Source organism: Ascidia mentula, chromosome 3 (assembly GCF_947561715.1).
Source record: "Ascidia mentula chromosome 3, kaAscMent1.1, whole genome shotgun sequence".
Classification (NCBI taxonomy): domain Eukaryota; kingdom Metazoa; phylum Chordata; class Ascidiacea; order Phlebobranchia; family Ascidiidae; genus Ascidia; species Ascidia mentula.
The window spans coordinates 22,405,476-22,426,704 of record NC_138568.1 but is presented as its reverse complement, the minus strand read 5'-3'; the positions used below and the strand labels follow the sequence as shown (position 1 = coordinate 22,426,704).

At 36.1% G+C, this 21,229-nt stretch overlaps 1 protein-coding gene and 1 pseudogene across 1 annotated transcript; both read left to right on the top strand.

Moving 5' to 3' along the window:
• Positions 1–5,368: 5,368 nt before the first annotated feature.
• LOC145893951 (uncharacterized) lies at positions 5,369–10,678 on the top strand (annotated as a pseudogene).
• A 7,922-nt stretch (positions 10,679–18,600) lies between these two features.
• On the top strand, positions 18,601–19,679 carry LOC145895974 (relaxin receptor 2-like). Its single transcript, XM_082984740.1, has 4 exons — positions 18,601–18,778; positions 18,845–19,019; positions 19,089–19,307; positions 19,361–19,679. Exons 1-4 carry the CDS (start codon positions 18,733–18,735, stop codon positions 19,677–19,679), a joined length of 759 nt encoding a protein of 252 aa, XP_082840866.1. The 5' UTR covers positions 18,601–18,732.
• The last annotated feature ends 1,550 nt before the right edge of the window (positions 19,680–21,229 follow it).

Sequence of the window (21,229 nt, the reverse complement as noted above, 5' to 3'; positions counted from 1 at the left end):
GTAATGTGTAATGATGTTATTTACGTAGAAAACTGTTTATTTCAGTGATAACATTATCACCACGCACTACATAAGCGAAATTTCCCGGGTTTTACATCTAAGTAAAGAAAATCGTGATTGTTCGTCGTGATAAAGTGAATCCTGCACTATTTACGCCAAAAGATGGTGAAACATCTTGTTTCACATACGAATCTGACCGTGTGCCGCAAAGGGGAATTGGAAACGAATTTTTGGTTTCGAAAACAAAATTTCGTTTCGAAAAATGTTTGCAAAAGGAAATTTTGTTTTCGTGTTAGGTTTGAAAACGAAATGGTTTATAACTTCGAATTATAATTTCTTTTCGAGAAACGTCTGCAATTTTCTCAGCCAACGTAAAATCTGCGTAAATTTAATGTTTACTTTGATAAGCAAAGTTGTGATTGTTTTCATTACAAGTAGTCAGGCGTCCCTTCAACCGTGCAGGTTTCGATCGTTTATGCAGTTTATTAGGCGTCTGGTTGTCCCTGGGCTTTTTTCTCATTAGATGCCCAGCTGCGACTCGACCTACATTGCAAGTTATTTTTGCGTTGCCCCACTGTGTTGGAAATTAACTAGTGCGTCGTAACAGTGTTGGTGATGGTTTTACAAGGCTGTTAGCCACTATTTCAATTTACAAAAACGTCATGCAATATTGAACATGTTTTGTGAACAAAAAAAAAAACAATAAAAGCCTGTTTCGAACAGTTCCAAAATGTTCCGCACGTAGATCTCATTTGAATTCCCGTTTGAAAAATGCATGCAAACCAAATTTAGTTTTGATTTAACAACGAAATGCAAGTTGGTTTGGGTTCCGCCAATAAATTACTAAAATATCACACCACTTATGTTTATCAATAAAATTGTTACATAATTACGTCATAGATTTACAATAATAACAATCCACGAACTGCATGTTGCTATTCGAAAGTTTAAAGGTGTTATTTGTGTGAAAAGCAGTTTATTTTAATGTCAAGTTTACGCTAATTATGCGTAAATTGAATATTTACTTTGAAGTAAAGTAAAATTGTAATTGTTTTTATAATATTTAACAGAACAACGAACACTAAGGCGTGTTTCGAAACAATTCCAAAATGGATCGCACGAACATCAGTTATTTACAAGTAATCATGTTTCCCAACAACCAGGGCGTTGGAAACGCAAATTTTGGTTTCGAATTATAATTTCTTTTCGAATAACGTTTGCAATTTTCTCAGCCGACGATAAATCTGCGTAAATTTAATGTTTACTTTGAAGTAAAGCAAAGTGGTGATTGTTTTCATTACAAGTAATCGGGCGTCCCTTCAACCGTGCAGGCAGTGTTGCCAGGTAAAATTTTCTAAAACCGCCCAACGCCTTGCCAAAACTAGCCCAAAAACCGTCCAAACAAGAAATTTCTGAAACAAGCCCAAAACCAGCCCAATTTTACTCTGACTTAGCTTGAAATCGACAACTGTTAGTGAATTGTCGCACTCAGTAGCTTTAACCTACCGCGGTTACGTTTTTTCACATTTGGTTCTGACCATGGCGCTACCTATTACGTTTTCTTTAATTGCAAGGAGCATTAATACATAGCAAAAACATTGCAATATTTGATGAATTTGGGTCATAATATAACTAAAACTAACAACTTTAAAAAACGCAATCAATTAAAACATGTATTTTTACAACTACAAAATCTCGTACATCTGTATTCCGTAGTTTCGTCATACGCGTGTGTAAAGCGATCAAACGTGGAAGCTGTAAGCATTATGGCAAAAAAATTTACCCACTACGAAAGACCTCTTGACTGCATTGTTTTCTCAAGCAATCCTTAGTTCATTGGTTACTATATTTTTTAAATTTGTTTGCAAAAATAAAATTTTCTCAGCACCATTGCTGCTTTGCAAAAACGACTCCAGTTGCATGGTTCAAGTTTCTGTCGCACCCACCCACTGCGTGTTTCTCTGAACGCATTATTACTCTCTGCGCCGTACGATTGTTTCGTTTGTCGGGAAATGAACGCATTGGTTTACTCTTGGTATGAGACATTAGTGCCAGAATGCGTGATTATAGGGGTTGAAAATGTCATTGGCGAACCCGCCCAATAAACCGCAACCCGCAACTCGTAAAAATAACCCGCAACTCGATGTTGAAAACCAGCCCAATTGGGCGGGAATACCGCCACCCTGGCAACCCTGCGTGCAGGTTTCGATCGTTTATGCAGTTTATTAGGCGTCTGGTTGTCCCTGGGCTTTTTTCTCTTAAGTTTTAGATGCCCAGCTGCGACTCGACCTACATTGCAAGTTATTTTTGCGTTGCCCCACTGTGTCGGAAATTAACTAGTGCGTCGTAACAGTGTTGGTGATGGTTTTACAAGGCTGTTAGCCACTATTTCAATTTACAAAAACGTCATGCAGTATTGAACATGTTTTGTGAACAAAAGAAAAAAAACAATAAAAGCCTGTTTCGAACAGTTCCAAAATGTTCCGCACGTAGATCTCATTTGAATTCCCGTTTGAAAAATGCATGCAAACCAAATTTAGTTTTGATTTAACAACGAAATGCAAGTTGGTTTGGGTTCCGCCAATAAATTACTAAAATATCACACCACTTATGTTTATCAATAAAATTGTTACATAATTACGTCATAGATTTACAATAATAACAATCCACGAACTGCATGTTGCTATTCGAAAGTTTAAAGTTGTTATTTGTGTGAAAAGCAGTTTATTTTAATGTCAAGTTTACGCTAATTATGCGTAAATTGAATATTTACTTTGAAGTAAAGTAAAATTGTAATTGTTTTTATAATATTTAACAGAACAACGAACACTAAGGCGTGTTTCGAAACAATTCCAAAATGGATCGCACGAACATCAGTTATTTACAAGTAATCATGTTTCCCAACAACCAGGGCGTTGGAAACGCAAATTTTGGTTTCGAATTATAATTTCTTTTCGAATAACGTTTGCAATTTTCTCAGCCGACGATAAATCTGCGTAAATTTAATGTTTACTTTGAAGTAAAGCAAAGTGGTGATTGTTTTCATTACAAGTAATCGGGCGTCCCTTCAACCGTGCAGGCAGTGTTGCCAGGTAAAATTTTCTAAAACCGCCCAACGCCTTGCCAAAACTAGCCCAAAAACCGTCCAAACAAGAAATTTCTGAAACAAGCCCAAAACCAGCCCAATTTTACTCTGACTTAGCTTGAAATCGACAACTGTTAGTGAATTGTCGCACTCAGTAGCTTTAACCTACCGCGGTTACGTTTTTTCACATTTGGTTCTGACCATGGCGCTACCTATTACGTTTTCTTTAATTGCAAGGAGCATTAATACATAGCAAAAACATTGCAATATTTAATGAATTTGGGTCATAATATAACTAAAACTAACAACTTTAAAAAACGCAATCAATTAAAACATGTATTTTTACAACTACAAAATCTCGTACATCTGTATTCCGTAGTTTCGTCATACGCGTGTGTAAAGCGATCAAACGTGGAAGCTGTAAGCATTATGGCAAAAAAATTTACCCACTACGAAAGACCTCTTGACTGCATTGTTTTCTCAAGCAATCCTTAGTTCATTGGTTACTATATTTTTTAAATTTGTTTGCAAAAATAAAATTTTCTCAGCACCATTGCTGCTTTGCAAAAACGACTCCAGTTGCATGGTTCAAGTTTCTGTCGCACCCACCCACTGCGTGTTTCTCTGAACGCATTATTACTCTCTGCGCCGTACGATTGTTTCGTTTGTCGGGAAATGAACGCATTGGTTTACTCTTGGTATGAGACATTAGTGCCAGAATGCGTGATTATAGGGGTTGAAAATGTCATTGGCGAACCCGCCCAATAAACCGCAACCCGCAACTCGTAAAAATAACCCGCAACTCGATGTTGAAAACCAGCCCAATTGGGCGGGAATACCGCCACCCTGGCAACCCTGCGTGCAGGTTTCGATCGTTTATGCAGTTTATTAGGCGTCTGGTTGTCCCTGGGCTTTTTTCTCTTAAGTTTTAAATGCCCAGCTGCGACTCGACCTACATTGCAAGTTATTTTTGCGTTGCCCCACTGTGTTGGAAATTAACTAGTGCGTCGTAACAGTGTTGGTGATGGTTTTACAAGGCTGTTAGCCACTATTTCAATTTACAAAAACGTCATGCAATATTGAACATGTTTTGTGAACAAAAGAAAAAAAACAATAAAAGCCTGTTTCGAACAGTTCCAAAATGTTCCGCACGTAGATCTCATTTGAATTCCCGTTTGAAAAATGCATGCAAACCAAATTTAGTTTTGATTTAACAACGAAATGCAAGTTGGTTTGGGTTCCGCCAATAAATTACTAAAATATCACACCACTTATGTTTATCAATAAAATTGTTACATAATTACGTCATAGATTTACAATAATAACAATCCACGAACTGCATGTTGCTATTCGAAAGTTTAAAGTTGTTATTTGTGTGAAAAGCAGTTTATTTTAATGTCAAGTTTACGCTAATTATGCGTAAATTGAATATTTACTTTGAAGTAAAGTAAAATTGTAATTGTTTTTATAATATTTAACAGAACAACGAACACTAAGGCGTGTTTCGAAACAATTCCAAAATGGATCGCACGAACATCAGTTATTTACAAGTAATCATGTTTCCCAACAACCAGGGCGTTGGAAACGCAAATTTTGGTTTCGAATTATAATTTCTTTTCGAATAACGTTTGCAATTTTCTCAGCCGACGATAAATCTGCGTAAATTTAATGTTTACTTTGAAGTAAAGCAAAGTTGTGATTGTTTTCATTACAAGTAAACAGGCGTCCCTTCAACCGTGCAGGTTTCGATCGTTTATGCAGTTTATTAGGCGTCTGGTTGTCCCTGGGCTTAGATGCCCAGCTGCGACTCGACCTACATTGCAAGTTGTTTTTGCGTTGCCCCACTGTGTTGGAATTTAACTAGTGCGTCGTAACAGTGTTGGTGTTAGTTATTTAAAGCTGTTAGCTGTTTAAAAAAAATGAAAATTTTTTGTATAAAACGCATAAGAACGAAAGCTGGAGCGCATTTCGAAACCGCACCAAAGATCAGTGTTAGTCAAGCAAATAAGCCGTACCAGAAAAAGAATAATTCAGCGCCGCGGCAGTAGTGCAATTGTTATTATTTCTGGGTAGATTGAGCCCTGATGATATTTGAATGAAAAATCTTTTAACAGTTTATTTTATTTTTTTTTTTTTAAATTGACGCTTTATTCTGTAACCAATAGTTATTCACTCAAATGAAAGAAGGTTTTATGTCAAATTATTTTCGGCTACATTGATTTCAAAGTCTTTGTTCGGCACAGTTTTTCTTTGTCAAAGTTACGTGGTTCAGCGGAGGGCGAAATGGACAATTTCAGAAGGAGAAAGTTGTTTGCCAAGTAAGCTTAATTAACTTTTTTTTTTGAAAAAATGCTTGTTCTTTAATTTTAACTTTTGTGTGTTTTAAGTTGATGTTAAGTTTTGGTAGTGATGTATCGAAGCTTCGGTTAACCGAATTTATTTAAAAAATTTTATCAACAATAGCGTGTGGACCGCATGAAAAATTTTTAATACTATGAAGATCACAGTCTTTTGTGCGAAAAATCTTTTTTTTATAATTGTGTTTCACACATGACGTAACAATTAGCTATTACGAATGCGAGTTATTTATGTAAGTCGTAGCATTTACGATGCAGTTGATTGGTGACCGCGGTCAAACACATTTCGTTGCGATACACTTATAGGTGTTTAAAAAACTCAACAATAATGTAATGTACATGTTCTGTGCTTATTCTTCACCATTTTTTTGAACATTCTATGACCCGGAACATCATTAAATTGACACTTGTATGCAGCGCCCAAATGCTCGCTATCTACGCATTATGTAACTATTCATTTTGATCACGGTCAAACCCATTGCGTTGCGATTATACTTCATAGGTGTTTAAAAAAATGCAATGATAACGTGATTTATATGTTGTAAGCTTGTTCTACACCAATTTAAAAAATTCTCTGGCCCGGAACATTATTATTTTGTCACTTTTATGCACTGCCCCAAATGTTCGCTGTAACAACGCAGAACGCACATCTTGAGATTCACACAGCGTAACCGCGGCTGTAACTATAAGTAGTAATTAGATTAGTGGTTCTTAAACTATTTTGGTCGCGCCCCCTTACTAGTCAAATCTTGCCCCCCTCTTAGTCCGACAACTTAAAAAATGCGCAATTCAAAAACAAGCTTTTTTTAACGTTTGTCAATGGGAGGGATGTGACTGCATTTTTGAAACGAAACAATCTGCAAATACTCTGCACTGCTCTTTTTTTCTAAACTTCGATATCTTTAAATATTTGCCGCAGATAAAGGTAGCAAAACTATTTTCGACAATATAATGATCAATTTTGGTACACAGTTACCATTGTAACAAAACTGATGTAAAGAGGGACAAACATCATAATCTTTCAAACATTTAAACAAAGGTTTCTTTGCATGGAAATACTAAATACAAATGGAACGCTGATTGGTCATTTTTGAAAATGTTTGCGCTCCCCCTTGCCAAGCATCTACACCCCCCCTCCCCACTTTAAGAACCCCTGGTTTAGATAATGAATTTAATGTGCATTTTACACAAGTTGTTTAAAGCCCTTTTCATTCATATTTTCACAAAATTTTATGTTTTGGGCACTTTTTTTCATAGCATTTTTCACTCTTGCTGTGTAATTTATTTTATTTTACTTGCTGTGTAATTTATTGCATTTTTCACTCTTGTGGTGTAATTTATTTTATTATCATTTTTAGAGACTATAAGAAGGATGAAAAAGCTTCAAAGAAACATAAAAGGTATATACAACGTTTATTGGCTTCTTATCAGTTGTCTTGGCTTCTGATCAGTGGTAAAACTTTAAAAAAAATGTTTTTAACTCCCTCATCTAAGAATGGTTTTTGGCTTCTTTAACAGTCTTGGTGTTGCAGAAATAAAAGAAAATTGGGTTGTTTACTTTATAATTTTAATTTTTTAACAGAACCCTACAGTTTTCTGATAGCAGCAGTGATGAGGATAGCTTATATTGGTAAATATATGATTACTAGTGCTTTTAACTTCTGAAAACCGTTGGGTGATGTAAACATGTATTTTCTTTTTATTCAAGTTTATCATCGTCATCTGATGACTCTACTGAAGAAAGCAGTAGCAGTAGTTCCTCCAGCAGCAGTAGCAGTGACTATAAACAATACCAACAATTTCTGAAATGGTAAGTGTTTTGTTACTTTTTACATGCTGTTTACATCAGTCGGGGGGAGGGGGGACTTAACCATTTTTAATTGGGGACACAAGCTCTATAACAAAACTTCCATTTTTTGTGGTAAATTTATTGTCCTATGCTGCACAATATGTCATATTTTCAAAAAGTGTCCAAAAAAAATCTTCAACGTTTTTCAAAAACTAGTCATTGTGACATTACTGTTACATAACAAAATAGAGTTGCGTCAGTAAAAAATTTTTATTAAGTTGATCTGTTTTGTGTCAGGTTGATTAGGTCAACATTTAAAAAGAGGTTTTGGTTTAAGGATTTAGACAAAAAAAATACAGTTGCATTCATTCATTTATGAGAACTGAAAAAAAATGTTTGCTAACTTTATGCAATGGTGTAAACTTTAAAATGCCAGTTATGTGACAATTGCACAAACAACTGTGTTTGCATGTTTCCATTAAAAACTATTTAACACGTCTTTAAATCTCCTAAATAGGTTGAAAAGCTTCACATCCTAAATAAAAAAAAAGCTAGAGTGTTTATCATTTGATTAGTTTCAAACATGAGGAAACCTCAAAATTACTTTACCTGACCTTTCATTTTTTTACACTTTAAGCAGACTTATGATAAAATTGTGTTACATACCCGACCATGCCATTTTTGTTTTGCAATATATTTTATCTATTAATGTTTGTTAAAATTTTTAAATAATAGACAATTGGCAACCTGCTTCCTATAGAGAAACAGCGAATAATTAGTGTCTGAATGAATCAATAGGTTTACAAGATTTTATACTGTTGTTTTTGTTTTTTTCAGGAAAGCAAAAAAAGACCAAAGGTTAGAATTTGCTAATGTCTTGTGTTATGTAACAAAGATTTTACCACTTCACTAATTTGCAGAAAAAAAATTGAGCGATATCACCATAAAAGGAGAAAAGACCGCAAACACTCAAAAAAAATGTTCAACCCAGAAAGCAACATAAAAAGTATGCTTTATAAGTTACATAAATTTTATTCTAGGTTAGTCAATTAAAAACTAAAGTAAAATACGTGTAAAATTTTTGGATATGCCTTCAGTAACGTTTAATATACTTTGTAGAATCATCAAGTGGTTTGAGGGAATGCCATGCATGTGATAAGCTGTATAAAAATGTCACATACCACTACAAAACATACCATCCAGACATGGACAAGTCAGAATTCCTGTATGCCAGTAGGGCGAAGAAAAACAGAATTGGAAAGTATCAAAATTTTGAGGGACACTTCTGTCCCATTTGCGGAAGGGCAGTAAAGAATTTATCTAAGCATTATGAAAATTTACATAAAACAATCGACACCAAATCCAAGCAATTTCAAACTCTTGTTGCAAAGACCCAGATTGGTTCTTTGCAATCTGTAATAACTAAATATGAGGAGCACTTATCAAAGTTTGGAGTAGGGAAACGCAAAAGAGTTGACAAGGCAGTGGCCCACTCAAATGCCAACCAAATAAGAACTTTAATACCAACTATTGAAGTATTTAAAAACCCCCAAAAGATTTTTGAAAATTTAGAGCAACATTTGAAAGGTGAAGGTCAAGTTTCATCAAAAGTTGCATATTTGTCTACATTACTGAATTTCCTTAGATTTTACAAAAACAATCAGTTTGATTTGATTTCCGAGAAATGTTTAAATTTAGTGCATTCGGAAACAATGGACCTGCATGCACGCATAAACAAAGAGAAAAAGAGAAGAGAATTTTACACTAAAGAAAAATCCAGAAAGAAGTTGTCCAACATAAAATCAAATGCATATAATGCCATACTACAGTACGAAAAAAGCGAAGAATTCAAGAGAGTTGCAAGAATTAGAGCCATGTCTGAATCCCAAGTTGGAAACGAAAACCTGCAACTATTGTATGGGGATATTTTCTGCAGGGTGATATGCAGACTAGGCTGTAGACCATCTGTAATGATTGGTCTCCTCATTAGAGAGCTCCAGGACTATGAAAAAACTGACGAGGGCAATTACTCAATTCTGGTGGTGGACCAGAAGGACAAGCAACCGGCGTGCATTGTTTTAAATGCACTTGAATTACAAGACATTGAAACCACCAGTAAATTGGCTTGGATGTATCACAAGATAAAACCTACAGGGCAGTCGCCAGTTTTTCCAACAACGTCAGCAAGAAACTTAGCAGCAACAGGTTCATTTAAAATGACAAATGCAGAATTTTCAAAAATTTTTAAAAAGGTTATTCCTTTTGTGTTTGAAAACACATCTTTAACGGCGACTGAAGTACGAAAACTCATACACACATGGATGGCAGATGAGCCAAAAGAGGTTCAAATTGCTGTGGCAAAAGCCTCTGGTCATTCACTTGCTGTTGCTGACCAAGTATATAATGTACAACACCCACACAGAAGGGTTGAAAAGGCTCGACTGTTGTTGGAGGCTCGTGCCTCTACATCTGGTAAGTGTTGTGTGTGATTTGTATTATATTAAATATATTTCTTCAGTGAATGGTTAACTTTTTATTTGTTTTTGACAGATGTTCAACCAGCACCATCACAACAACAAGATGATTTGCAAGGTTTGCACTATTGATTGCCTCTGTATAGTTAAATTTTTAAAGACAAAATAAAATATGGTTAACCTTTCAATTGTTTTTGACAGATGTTCAACCAGCACCATCACAACAACAAGATGATTTGCAAGGTTTGCACTATTGATTGCCTCTGTATAGTTAAATGTTTAAAGACAAAATAAAATGTGGTTAACCTTTCAATTGTTTTTGACAGATGTTCAACCAGCACCATCACAACAACAAGATGATTTGCAAGGTTTGCACTATTGATTGCCTCTGTATAGTTAAATGTTTAAAGACAAAATAAAATGTGGTTAACCTTTTGATTGTTTTTGACAGATGTTCAACCAGCACCATCACAACAACAAGATGATTTGCAAGGTTTGCACTATTGATTGCCTCTGTATAGTTAAATGTTTAAAGACAAAATAAAATGTGGTTAACCTTTCAATTGTTTTTGACAGATGTTCAACCAGCACCATCACAACAACAAGATGATTTGCAAGGTTTGCACTATTGATTGCCTCTGTATAGTTAAATGTTTAAAGACAAAATAAAATGTGGTTAACCTTTTGATTGTTTTTGACAGATGTTCAACCAGCACCATCACAACAACAAGATGATTTGCAAGGTAATGAATACGAACAAATTACTAAAATATTGTTAAAGTGTTTATCTTTGTCTGGCTTTTTGTTTTGTAGAGGTCAAGTTTATTCGAGTAGTGTTCTTGGATGATGGTGAATGCCTTGACATCTACCGGATTACAGATTTGAAAACGGAAGGCCGAAAGAAAATAAAACACTTTGAAGAAATAAAGGTGAAAGATTTGTGCTTCGCTCGCTGGCCTGGAAACAAACTGTTTTACAAGGCAGGGAGAATTGCCAAAGATGAAGGTAAAATGAATTATCAGTTCTAATTTTGTTAAGCATAATAGAATCATGAGTTGTTTTTGAATGCTGGGAAACAGTACATAATTTAAGCTTTTTTTCTGTGAACAGGTCGGTCAAGCTGCACACATTCTGATTCAGAGGCCTCAAATATGTCCCCATCAAAACCAAAAAGCTAACAATGAAATGCAATTTCAGCCTTTGATTAATGTTGTTAGTTTACATTAACGTTTTTGAGTGTGAATGGTCTGATTATTTCTGTCAAGTGTTATGCTGTAAATGACTTAGTTTACTTAAAATTGCCTTCAAATGCTTTAATATTTCTGCTGGTACCAAGTGTACGCTGTGAATGACTTTGTTCACTTATAGAAAAATTGCCTTCAAATGCTTTAATATTTCTACTGGTACCAAGTGTTTGCTGTAAATGACTTAGTTTACTTAAAATTGCCTTCAAATACTTTAATATTTCTGCTGGTACCAAGTGTTTGCTGTAAATGACTTAGTTTACTTAAAATTGCCTTCAAATGCTTTAATATTTCTGCTGGTACCAAGTGTTTGCTGTAAATGACTTTGTTCACTTAAAATTGCCTTCAAATGCTTTAATATTTCTGCTGGTACCAAGTGTTTGCTGTAAATGACTTTGTTCACTTAAAATTGCCTTCAAATGCTTTAATATTTCTGCTGGTACCAAGTGTTTGCTGTAAATGACTTTGTACACTTAAAATTGCCTTCAAATGCTTTAATGTTTCTGCTAGTACCAAGTGTATGCTGTAAATGACTTTGTTCACTTATAGAAAAATTGCCTTCAAATGCTTTAATATTTCTGCTGGTACCAAGTGTTTGCTGTAAATGACTTAGTTTACTTAAAATTGCCTTCAAATGCTTTAATATTTCTGCTGGTACCAAGTGTTTGCTGTAAATGACTTTGTACACTTAAAATTGCCTTCAAATGCTTTAATATTTCTGCTGGTACCAAGTGTTTGCTGTAAATGACTTTGTTCACTTAAAATTGCCTTCAAATGCTTTAATATTTCTGCTGGTACCAAGTGTTTGCTGTAAATGACTTTGTTCACTTAAAATTGCCTTCAAATGCTTTAATCTTTCTGCTGGTACCAAGTGTTTGCTGTAAATGACTTTGTTCACTTAAAATTGCCTTCAAATGCTTTAATGTTTCTGCTGGTACCAAGTGTACGCTGTAAATGACTTTGTTCACTTATAGAAAAATTGCCTTCAAATGCTTTAATATTTCTGCTGGTACCAAGTGTTTGCTGTAAATGACTTTGTTCACTTTTATAGAAAGTCCTTCAAATGCTTTCATAATTTTGCTAGTACTGAGTGTTATGCTGTACATTAATTTTCTTTATTCACTTTCCATCAAATAAAGTCTTTACGCTTAATAGTTCTGATGTATTTACATAATTTTGGGGATTTTTGACAGTTGTGATGTGTGTTGCTCAGCAAACTTATGTCGTTTCCGATTGGTTCACTGGCCAACGAGGTTACCGCCATGGAGAATACTTAGGTTCGAAAAGTCTTGCTACTTGTTTTGAATTGAATAAGGGTCAACCTTTTTTGAGACGTGTCAATCACCTAGAACGGCGCACGTTTTGGAGCAAATCATTCAATAAATCACAAACTATTTTGTTTATGAGTCTGAGAATCGCTGGGCTTTTTCTTATTGGTATCTTGTACCTGTAGGTCAAAAATGACTAGTGTAGCTTTTGCACTTTTAAATTAAATAAGGGTCAACCTTTTTTAAGACGCGTCATTCGCCTAGAACGGCGCACGTTTTGGAGCAAATCATTCAATAACTCACAAACTATTTTGTTTATGAGGCTGAGAATCACAGGGCTGTTTGCTATTGGTATCTTGCATGTGTAGTTTAAAAATCACTATTATAACTTCCGTACTTTAAAATGTAATATGGGTCAAACTTTTTTGAATCGCGTCAAGCCGTTTATTTGCTTGTTTCAACTTCAATTTTAATAAAATTTTGCAACGTGATACTACTGTCCATTTGATATCGGACTGTGGAAACCGTTTGCTTTTAATTACATTGACTTTAAATTGGAAAACGAATAGACGTTTTAAACAGCTTGATCCTTATTATCAACTCAAATACTACGAATTTCAGTCCTATGCATACAACAATGTGTTAGATATTGAATGATTATCGTTGAAACAGGCCGCTAATCAGAATTTCAAGTAGCTTGACCCTTATTAACTCCAAAACTACATAAGCCACAACATTAATCTTTGCAGTACTTATAGTGGATACCAACATGAAACAGCACAGCGAACTTCAGTCCTATGCATACAACAATGTGTTAGATATTGAATGATTATCGTTGAAACAGGCGCTAATCAGAATTTCAAGTACCTTGACCCTTATTAACTCCAAAACTACTCAAGCCACAACATTAATCTTTGCAGTAGTAATAGAGGATGCCAACATTAAACAGTACAGCGAATTTCAGCACTGTACATCGAAAAATGTGTAGAATATTCGATGATTTGCCTTAAAACGGGCGCAAATTTTATGACGGTGGTTTGACGCGTTTTAAACATCTTGACCCTTATCAACTCTAAAAGTACGATAGCTACAGCATTCATGTTTGCAGTACTTATAGTGGATATCAACATGAAACAGCCCAGCGAATTTTAGCACTATGCATACAAAAATGTGTTAGATATTGAATGATTATCGTTGAAACAGGCGCTAACCAGAATTTCAAGTAGCTTGACCCTTATTAACTCCAAAACTACTTAAGCCACAACATTAATCTTTGCAGTAGTCTTAGAGGATGCCAACATTAAACATTACAGCGAATTTCAGCACTGTACATCGAAAAATGTGTAGGATATTCGATGATTTGCCTTAAAACGGGCGCAAATTCTATGACGGTGGTTTGACGCGTTTTCAACACCTTGACCCTTATCAACTCTAAAAGTACGATAGATACAGCATTCATCTTTGCAGAATTCATAGTGGATACGAACATGAAACAGCCCAGCGAATTTCAGCACTATGCATACAAAAATGTGTAAGATATTCGATGATTATCTTTAAAACAGTTGATTCGAATTTGATATAGCTTGTATCCACTGAAGTAGTAAACCTGCAACATTCATGAAAGTGCTCTTACGGGTCTATCCATCAGTTGAACAACACTATTCCGATATGAAATTTTTTTTTTAATTTTTTTCGCAATAGAAAATTTTGTTTACAGAAGTGAAATTTTATTTACAAACTCAAAATTTTGTTCTCAAAAGGGAAATTTTGTTTGCAAACTTGACATTTGGTTTACAAAAGGGAAACTATGATTTCGTTTGATGTTTACAAAAGAAATTGTAGTTCATCGTGTTTCCGCCAAAGTTTTCACCTAGGATTGTTTGGCATTTTGATAGTGCATTATAAAAGTTTTCATAAAATCAACACCGAACATCTACCAAGCGTTTTCTCATTCCCCGCTACTTCCTAAAACAAATTAATGAATGCTTTTTGGTGTGGCAAGAAAAACATAAAACATGTAGCGTATTACGTTTTTCAATGATCGTCTTGACGTGGCTGCAGTATATATCTGCTAAATTTCAATTCGCTTGTATGTAAAAGTAAATACTAACATGCGATCACCTGTAAAAGACAAGGTTATTACACGCTATACGTCAAAATAAAGAGAAGTTTTTCGGCATTGTCTGCTACATGACTGTGGTATTTGTCTGCTAAATTGCAAATCAATTAATTTAGTCCACCATTGCGACAATTAACAAGAATTTATATTTCCTAAATCGAAGTGTCCGACGAACATTTGCTACACCTACAGCTAAATCACGCAATTTGGGTTTGATTGTAATGCCAGTTGATGTAATCCAGTATTTCTATGATAAGATCGTTTAAGAACTAAGAATCAATCGCCAAATCAAGGCAAATTGTACCGCATATCTACATAGTCCTCTTGCGACACCATGCGAAAAATTGGAAATTTGAAAACAAAATTTCAAAACGAAAATTTCGTTTTCAAATTTTTTTTTTGTGTCGGACCGTGCTATAGGACACAGTATAGTTAGTGATAACGGACACAGTATAGTTAGTGATAATGGACACAGTATAGTTAGTGATCATGGACACAGTATAGCGAGTGATCATGGACACAGTATAGTTAGTGATAATGGACACAGTATAGTTAGTGATAACGGACACAGTATAGTTAGTGATAATGGACACAGTATAGTTAGTGATAACGGACACAGTATAGTTAGTGATAACGGACACAGTATAGTTAGTGATAACGGACACAGTATAGTTAGTGATAACGGACACAGTATAGTTAGTGATAATGGACACAGTATAGTTAGTGATCATGGACACAGTATAGCGAGTGATCATGGACACAGTATAGTTAGTGATCATGGACACAGTATAGCGAGTGATCATGGACACAGTATAGTTAGTGATCATGGACACAGTATAGTTAGTGATAACGGACACAGTATAGTTAGTGATAACGGACACAGTATAGTTAGTGATAATGGACACAGTATAGCGAGTGATCATGGACACAGTATAGTTAGTGATAACGGACACAGTATAGTTAGTGATAATGGACACAGTATAGCGAGTGATCATGGACACAGTATAGTTAGTGATAACGGACACAGTATAGTTAGTGATAATGGACACAGTATAGTTAGTGATAATGGACACAGTATAGTTAGTGATAACGGACACAGTATAGTTAGTGATAATGGACACAGTATAGCGAGTGATCATGGACACAGTATAGTTAGTGATAACGGACACAGTATAGTTAGTGATAATGGACACAGTATAGTTAGTGATAATGGACACAGTATAGTTAGTGATAACGGACACAGTATAGTTAGTGATAACGGACACAGTATAGTTAGTGATAACGGACACAGTATAGTTAGTGATAACGGACACAGTATAGTTAGTGATAACGGACACAGTATAGTTAGTGATAACGGACACAGTATAGTTAGTGATAATGGACACAGTATAGTGAGTGATCATGGACACAGTATAGTTAGTGATAACGGACACAGTATAGTTAGTGATAACGGACACAGTATAGTTAGTGATAAGGGACACAGTATAGTTAGTGATAACGGACACAGTATAGTTAGTGATAATGGACACAGTATAGTTAGTGATAACGGACACAGTATAGTTAGTGATAATGGACACAGTATAGCGAGTGATCATGGACACAGTATAGTTAGTGATAACGGACACAGTATAGTTAGTGATAACGGACACAGTATAGTTAGTGATAAGGGACACAGTATAGTTAGTGATAACGGACACAGTATAGTTAGTGATAATGGACACAGTATAGTTAGTGATCATGGACACAGTATAGCGAGTGATCATGGACACAGTATAGTTAGTGATAATGGACACAGTATAGTTAGTGATAACGGACACAGTATAGTTAGTGATAATGGACACAGTATAGTTAGTGATAACGGACACAGTATAGTTAGTGATAACGGACACAGTATAGTTAGTGATAACGGACACAGTATAGTTAGTGATAACGGACACAGTATAGTTAGTGATAATGGACACAGTATAGTTAGTGATCATGGACACAGTATAGCGAGTGATCATGGACACAGTATAGTTAGTGATCATGGACACAGTATAGCGAGTGATCATGGACACAGTATAGTTAGTGATCATGGACACAGTATAGTTAGTGATAACGGACACAGTATAGTTAGTGATAACGGACACAGTATAGTTAGTGATAATGGACACAGTATAGCGAGTGATCATGGACACAGTATAGTTAGTGATAACGGACACAGTATAGTTAGTGATAATGGACACAGTATAGCGAGTGATCATGGACACAGTATAGTTAGTGATAACGGACACAGTATAGTTAGTGATAATGGACACAGTATAGTTAGTGATAATGGACACAGTATAGCGAGTGATAACGGACACAGTATAGTTAGTGATAACGGACACAGTATAGTTAGTGATAACGGACACAGTACAGTTAGTGATAACGGACACAGTATAGTTAGTGATAATGGACACAGTATAGTTAGTGATAACGGACACAGTATAGTTAGTGATAACGGACACAGTATAGTTAGTGATAACGGACACAGTATAGTTAGTGATAATGGACACAGTATAGCGAGTGATCATGGACACAGTATAGTTAGTGATAACGGACACAGTATAGTTAGTGATAATGGACACAGTATAGTTAGTGATAATGGACACAGTATAGCGAGTGATAACGGACACAGTATAGTATAGTTAGTGATAACGGACACAGTATAGTTAGTGATAACGGACACAGTATAGTTAGTGATAATGGACACAGTATAGTTAGTGATAATGGACACAGTATAGTTAGTGATAACGGACACAGTATAGTTAGTGATAACGGACACAGTATAGTTAGTGATAACGGACACAGTATAGTTAGTGATAACGGACACAGTATAGTTAGTGATAATGGACACAGTATAGTTAGTGATCATGGACACAGTATAGCGAGTGATCATGGACACAGTATAGTTAGTGATAATGGACACAGTATAGTTAGTGATCATGGACACAGTATAGTTAGTGATCATGGACACAGTATAGCGAGTGAGGTTTTGTTGCGAAAACAAAGATGCATTGTTCGTTAAGAAGGAGAAGGTAAACACATGTTAACAATATTTAAAGTTTTGTGCCCTGTAGCAAAGATGTTTTGATTCCGTGCATGTTAATGTTGTGACCGAAATTAGTTCAGCGTTTCCGAATTTGGTCTCAAGTTATTGGGGGACCGATTTAGAAAGACCTTTTCTCCGTTTTTTAGCGCTTAACTTCCCAACCTCAACTATGGTAAACGCTGAGTTCACCCTGCACTAACGACTCACCGTCAAAACAAAAGTTTGGAGCCGAACTACAGAGGCGGCTACTTTCATAATTTGGAAGCGGCCAGTGTTAAAAGGACGAATATCAAAGAATAAAGTGCGACCCACTGCACAAATCATGTTCTTTACACCTAACCACACAAGCACACCTCAACGTTTGCCACCAGATGAGAACTGCCAGTTTACGAATTAATTCTTATTTTTGTCGCCAGATTTCTGGCTAAATAGCGCGTCACACGCCTTCAACGTACACAAAACTACACATGTATATTGCAGTACACATTTTTTGTCCAATTTCCATAGTTCCGTTGTTCACCAATTACATACAAAACAGTAATTTACCATTATGCTGTTTACAGACTCCAAGTTGTGTGGATAATGGGGATGCTCGCCATTGCCGGAAATTTGGTAAATTAAACAAAGTTGGTTTTGTCTTGTTTGCACAATAAGAACACGTGTTATATTCCTTTAATTTGTTTTAAGGTTGTCATGGTGATGGAAGGCAAAACGTTGGCGACGACAGAATCACAATCTGCTGCATTTCGCACAAACCATCTACTCGTTTTAAATCTATCTGTTTCCGATCTACTCATGGGAGTTTATCTGATCATGCTGGGTGCCGCTGGTGTCAGATACTCCGGAAGTTATGGTGCCAATGACCTTATTTGGAGATCAAGCGGAAGTTGTACCACAATGGGGGTATTGGTTTTGCATTCAAGCAAAACATCGGTGTTTACAATGGTTCTGTTGACCATATTCCGACTGTATGCTGTGAAAAACGTACGTGAAACAATTGTATTTGGTTAAGTCAGCTACTGCCAACTTCGCAGTTTTTCAATTTGGGAACTGCAGGGTAGAAAAAGAGGGAACAATTGCCAGTCCGACGGGATTCAAACTACATTCCCCGTCCCTCTATTTGGAAGGACCGCTAGGCTTGCTAACTTATTCATTTAAATGAAAACATGTGTTTCTCTTGTGTTTCAGCCATTCGATGCATCCTTGAAACCGGAATTGAAAACTGTCATCCTTCCCATTATCCTCTCCTGGGCATTCTCGTTTACAATTGCTTTTATTCCACTCACAACTCAACTACAACATTTGTTTGAAACCAAAGCTTGGATGAATGAGAATCCATTTTTTGACAATGTTGCAGTCAACTTCTCTAGTAAGATATTGTCGTTGATGTTGGTGGTGAAACCAGTTTCGAATGACACTAGCGCTGTATATACAGGCATGAATAACTTGGATCGATTTGTAACTTTCCAACACAACTTCACAAGCAAACATTCCCAAGAACTTAACACTGGCCTCATGCGAGTGAATGATGCTAATTCCTGGATGGTTTTTATGGATATTCTTGAGGATTACAATTACGCAGGGCTATTTGATATTTCTGGACATTTGGGGTTCGTTTTTATTCGCGCAAATTTTTTTTTCTAGCGAAATTTTATCGCCACAAAATTGTTTGTGTGTAGATATTACAGCAGCAGCAGCAGTGTTTGCATCAGCAAACTATATGTAACAACCAACAACAAGGCATGGGCATATTCAATCGCTATTATTACTCTTAACTTCCTGGCCTTCATGTTTGTGGCAATTACGTATATTTGGATTTACAAAAAGACAACCGCCAGTGCCAGGAAAGTGAACGAGAGACCAAGAGAGGGCAGGGCTGCAACACAGAACAAAGGTAAGCACATTTGTATTTGCAGACATATTATACCATTAATGCTGTTTGTTTGGGCAGAAATGCCCAAAAAATCCTCCGACTGATAATTACCGATTTTCTCTGCTGGGTTCCAATTTCCATCATGATATTTGTAAACTTCGGTGGAGTTCCTATGCCTCCAGTGATGTACGCTGTGTCAGCAATTATCCTGCTCCCTATCAACAGCTCTCTAAATCCCCTCATCTACTCCAACGCACCGAAACTGCTTGATGACAGAGTCCAGGATGGCCTACGTGCCGTTTTCAGTCGTCAACCACAGGAAGAGCAACAGGAAAATGTGGTTGTGGTTGGTAACCGAGAAAACTTACATGTGATTGAAGCAGAAACCGCTCTGTAAATAAACATTTCATTCAATTTGTGAAAATGTGTTTTTTCCTGGCACAAAATGGATAGAACCGAATATTTTTTTGACGTCACGCGTACCTTCCATGTGTAGAATACTATTTAGTTTGTGATGGCAAAATAATTACACCATAAAATTGATATATCAGGTTACAACTTTCCATTTAAAAATCTCACAAGAAGGACAAAGTAACATCTTTGACATCAGACCCAAACAATGGAACAAAAATACGTGAATTTTGGTTGGAGTACTCACTCCGTTTGCTTAGTTTGGCTTATTGGTTGTGTTTCGTGGGTCTTTATTTCATGTACCAAAGTATGAGGTCACGTGATGGGTTGATCGGACGTCACACGTCATCCAACACATGGACACTCTTATCATGTGTGAGTGTTGGAATGCTTGACATCAACTTGGGTAGAATCAATTTGGACATTACAATGATGCGGTGATTCCCCTTGCTTCCAGTGACTTCCTTACTACATTTGTGTCTGGATCTACGTTTGTTTGTAAATATTATGTTATGATGTTGGAAACATTCCATGTAATCAACTCATGGAATACAAACTGTCGACAAATGAAAATATAATCTGCTACCTTCAAATATCACCAAAAAAAGTTTAAAACACCACCCTCAAAACCCCCTCTCACACGCCTTGTACATAAACCTCGCCCTTTGTATTTTGTATATCATAGATAATTACATTTTACTGCAAACAAGATGTCGTAAAATTCTTGGCAGGACAAACTCTCTGTGTAAATCGCATCATAATTCACATACTATCGTTAACATTGCATCAAATGTCCAGCAGCAAGATTTTTCGTTTGAAGGTTTTTTTCTAACAATCAATTACTGTTTGGCATTTAATATCAACTTGTTCGTTCGCGGCTAATTTAAACTTTCACCAAAATTAAATCGTTTTGTTGAATGTTTGCAGAAGAGAAGCCAAGGTAGTGAATTTCCCGAAAGTCAAATATCTTTATTTACTTTCAAACCACATCTGTCCCTGAATATTTTATTTACTTTCCACTCAACAACATGACGCAGGCCACGTTTCAACTCGCTGTTCGACTCTTCGTATACCAACATTGAGCTGCATTGCTATCTCTATCTAAGGCGATGGTAACGTTTTAATGCAGCTCACCAAGGTCTGTTATAGACCGCAGAAGAGGGAGGGTTTGACTGCCGTAAAGTTGTTTGTTCACTGAGGGTTATAAATTGTCTACAATTGCACGACACATTGACGAAAGCAGTTTCCAAGTTACTGCAAGCAGAGGGTCGCCAACAGGTTTGCTTTGGCAGCGGCTTCATTTGCGTGATGTGAAATTACGTATTTCGTGGAAGTCATGCAGTGAATGGAACCAATGTTGTTGATTAATGATAACACCGAAGTAAGAGGAAGACGGAAGTCGCGTGTCGTGCGTTCTATGCTTGGTTGGTCGCTTGTGGGCCCGTTTTTATGGTTGTCACACATTAAAACAGATGAATGAAGATATTGTCATGCTGGACATTACTAGTTGCGATTGCAGTGGAGACCAAATAACCA

Coding starts and splice junctions, on each gene's coding strand:
- LOC145895974 (XM_082984740.1), top strand. CDS start 18,733: ATGAATGAGAATCCATTTTTTGACAATGTTGCAGTCAACTTCTCTA. Junction 18,779..18,844: donor TGTTGCAGTCAACTTCTCTA/GTAAGATATTGT, acceptor CTGTATATACAG/GCATGAATAACTTGGATCGA. Junction 19,308..19,360: donor GCAACACAGAACAAAGGTAA/GCACATTTGTAT, acceptor TTGTTTGGGCAG/AAATGCCCAAAAAATCCTCC.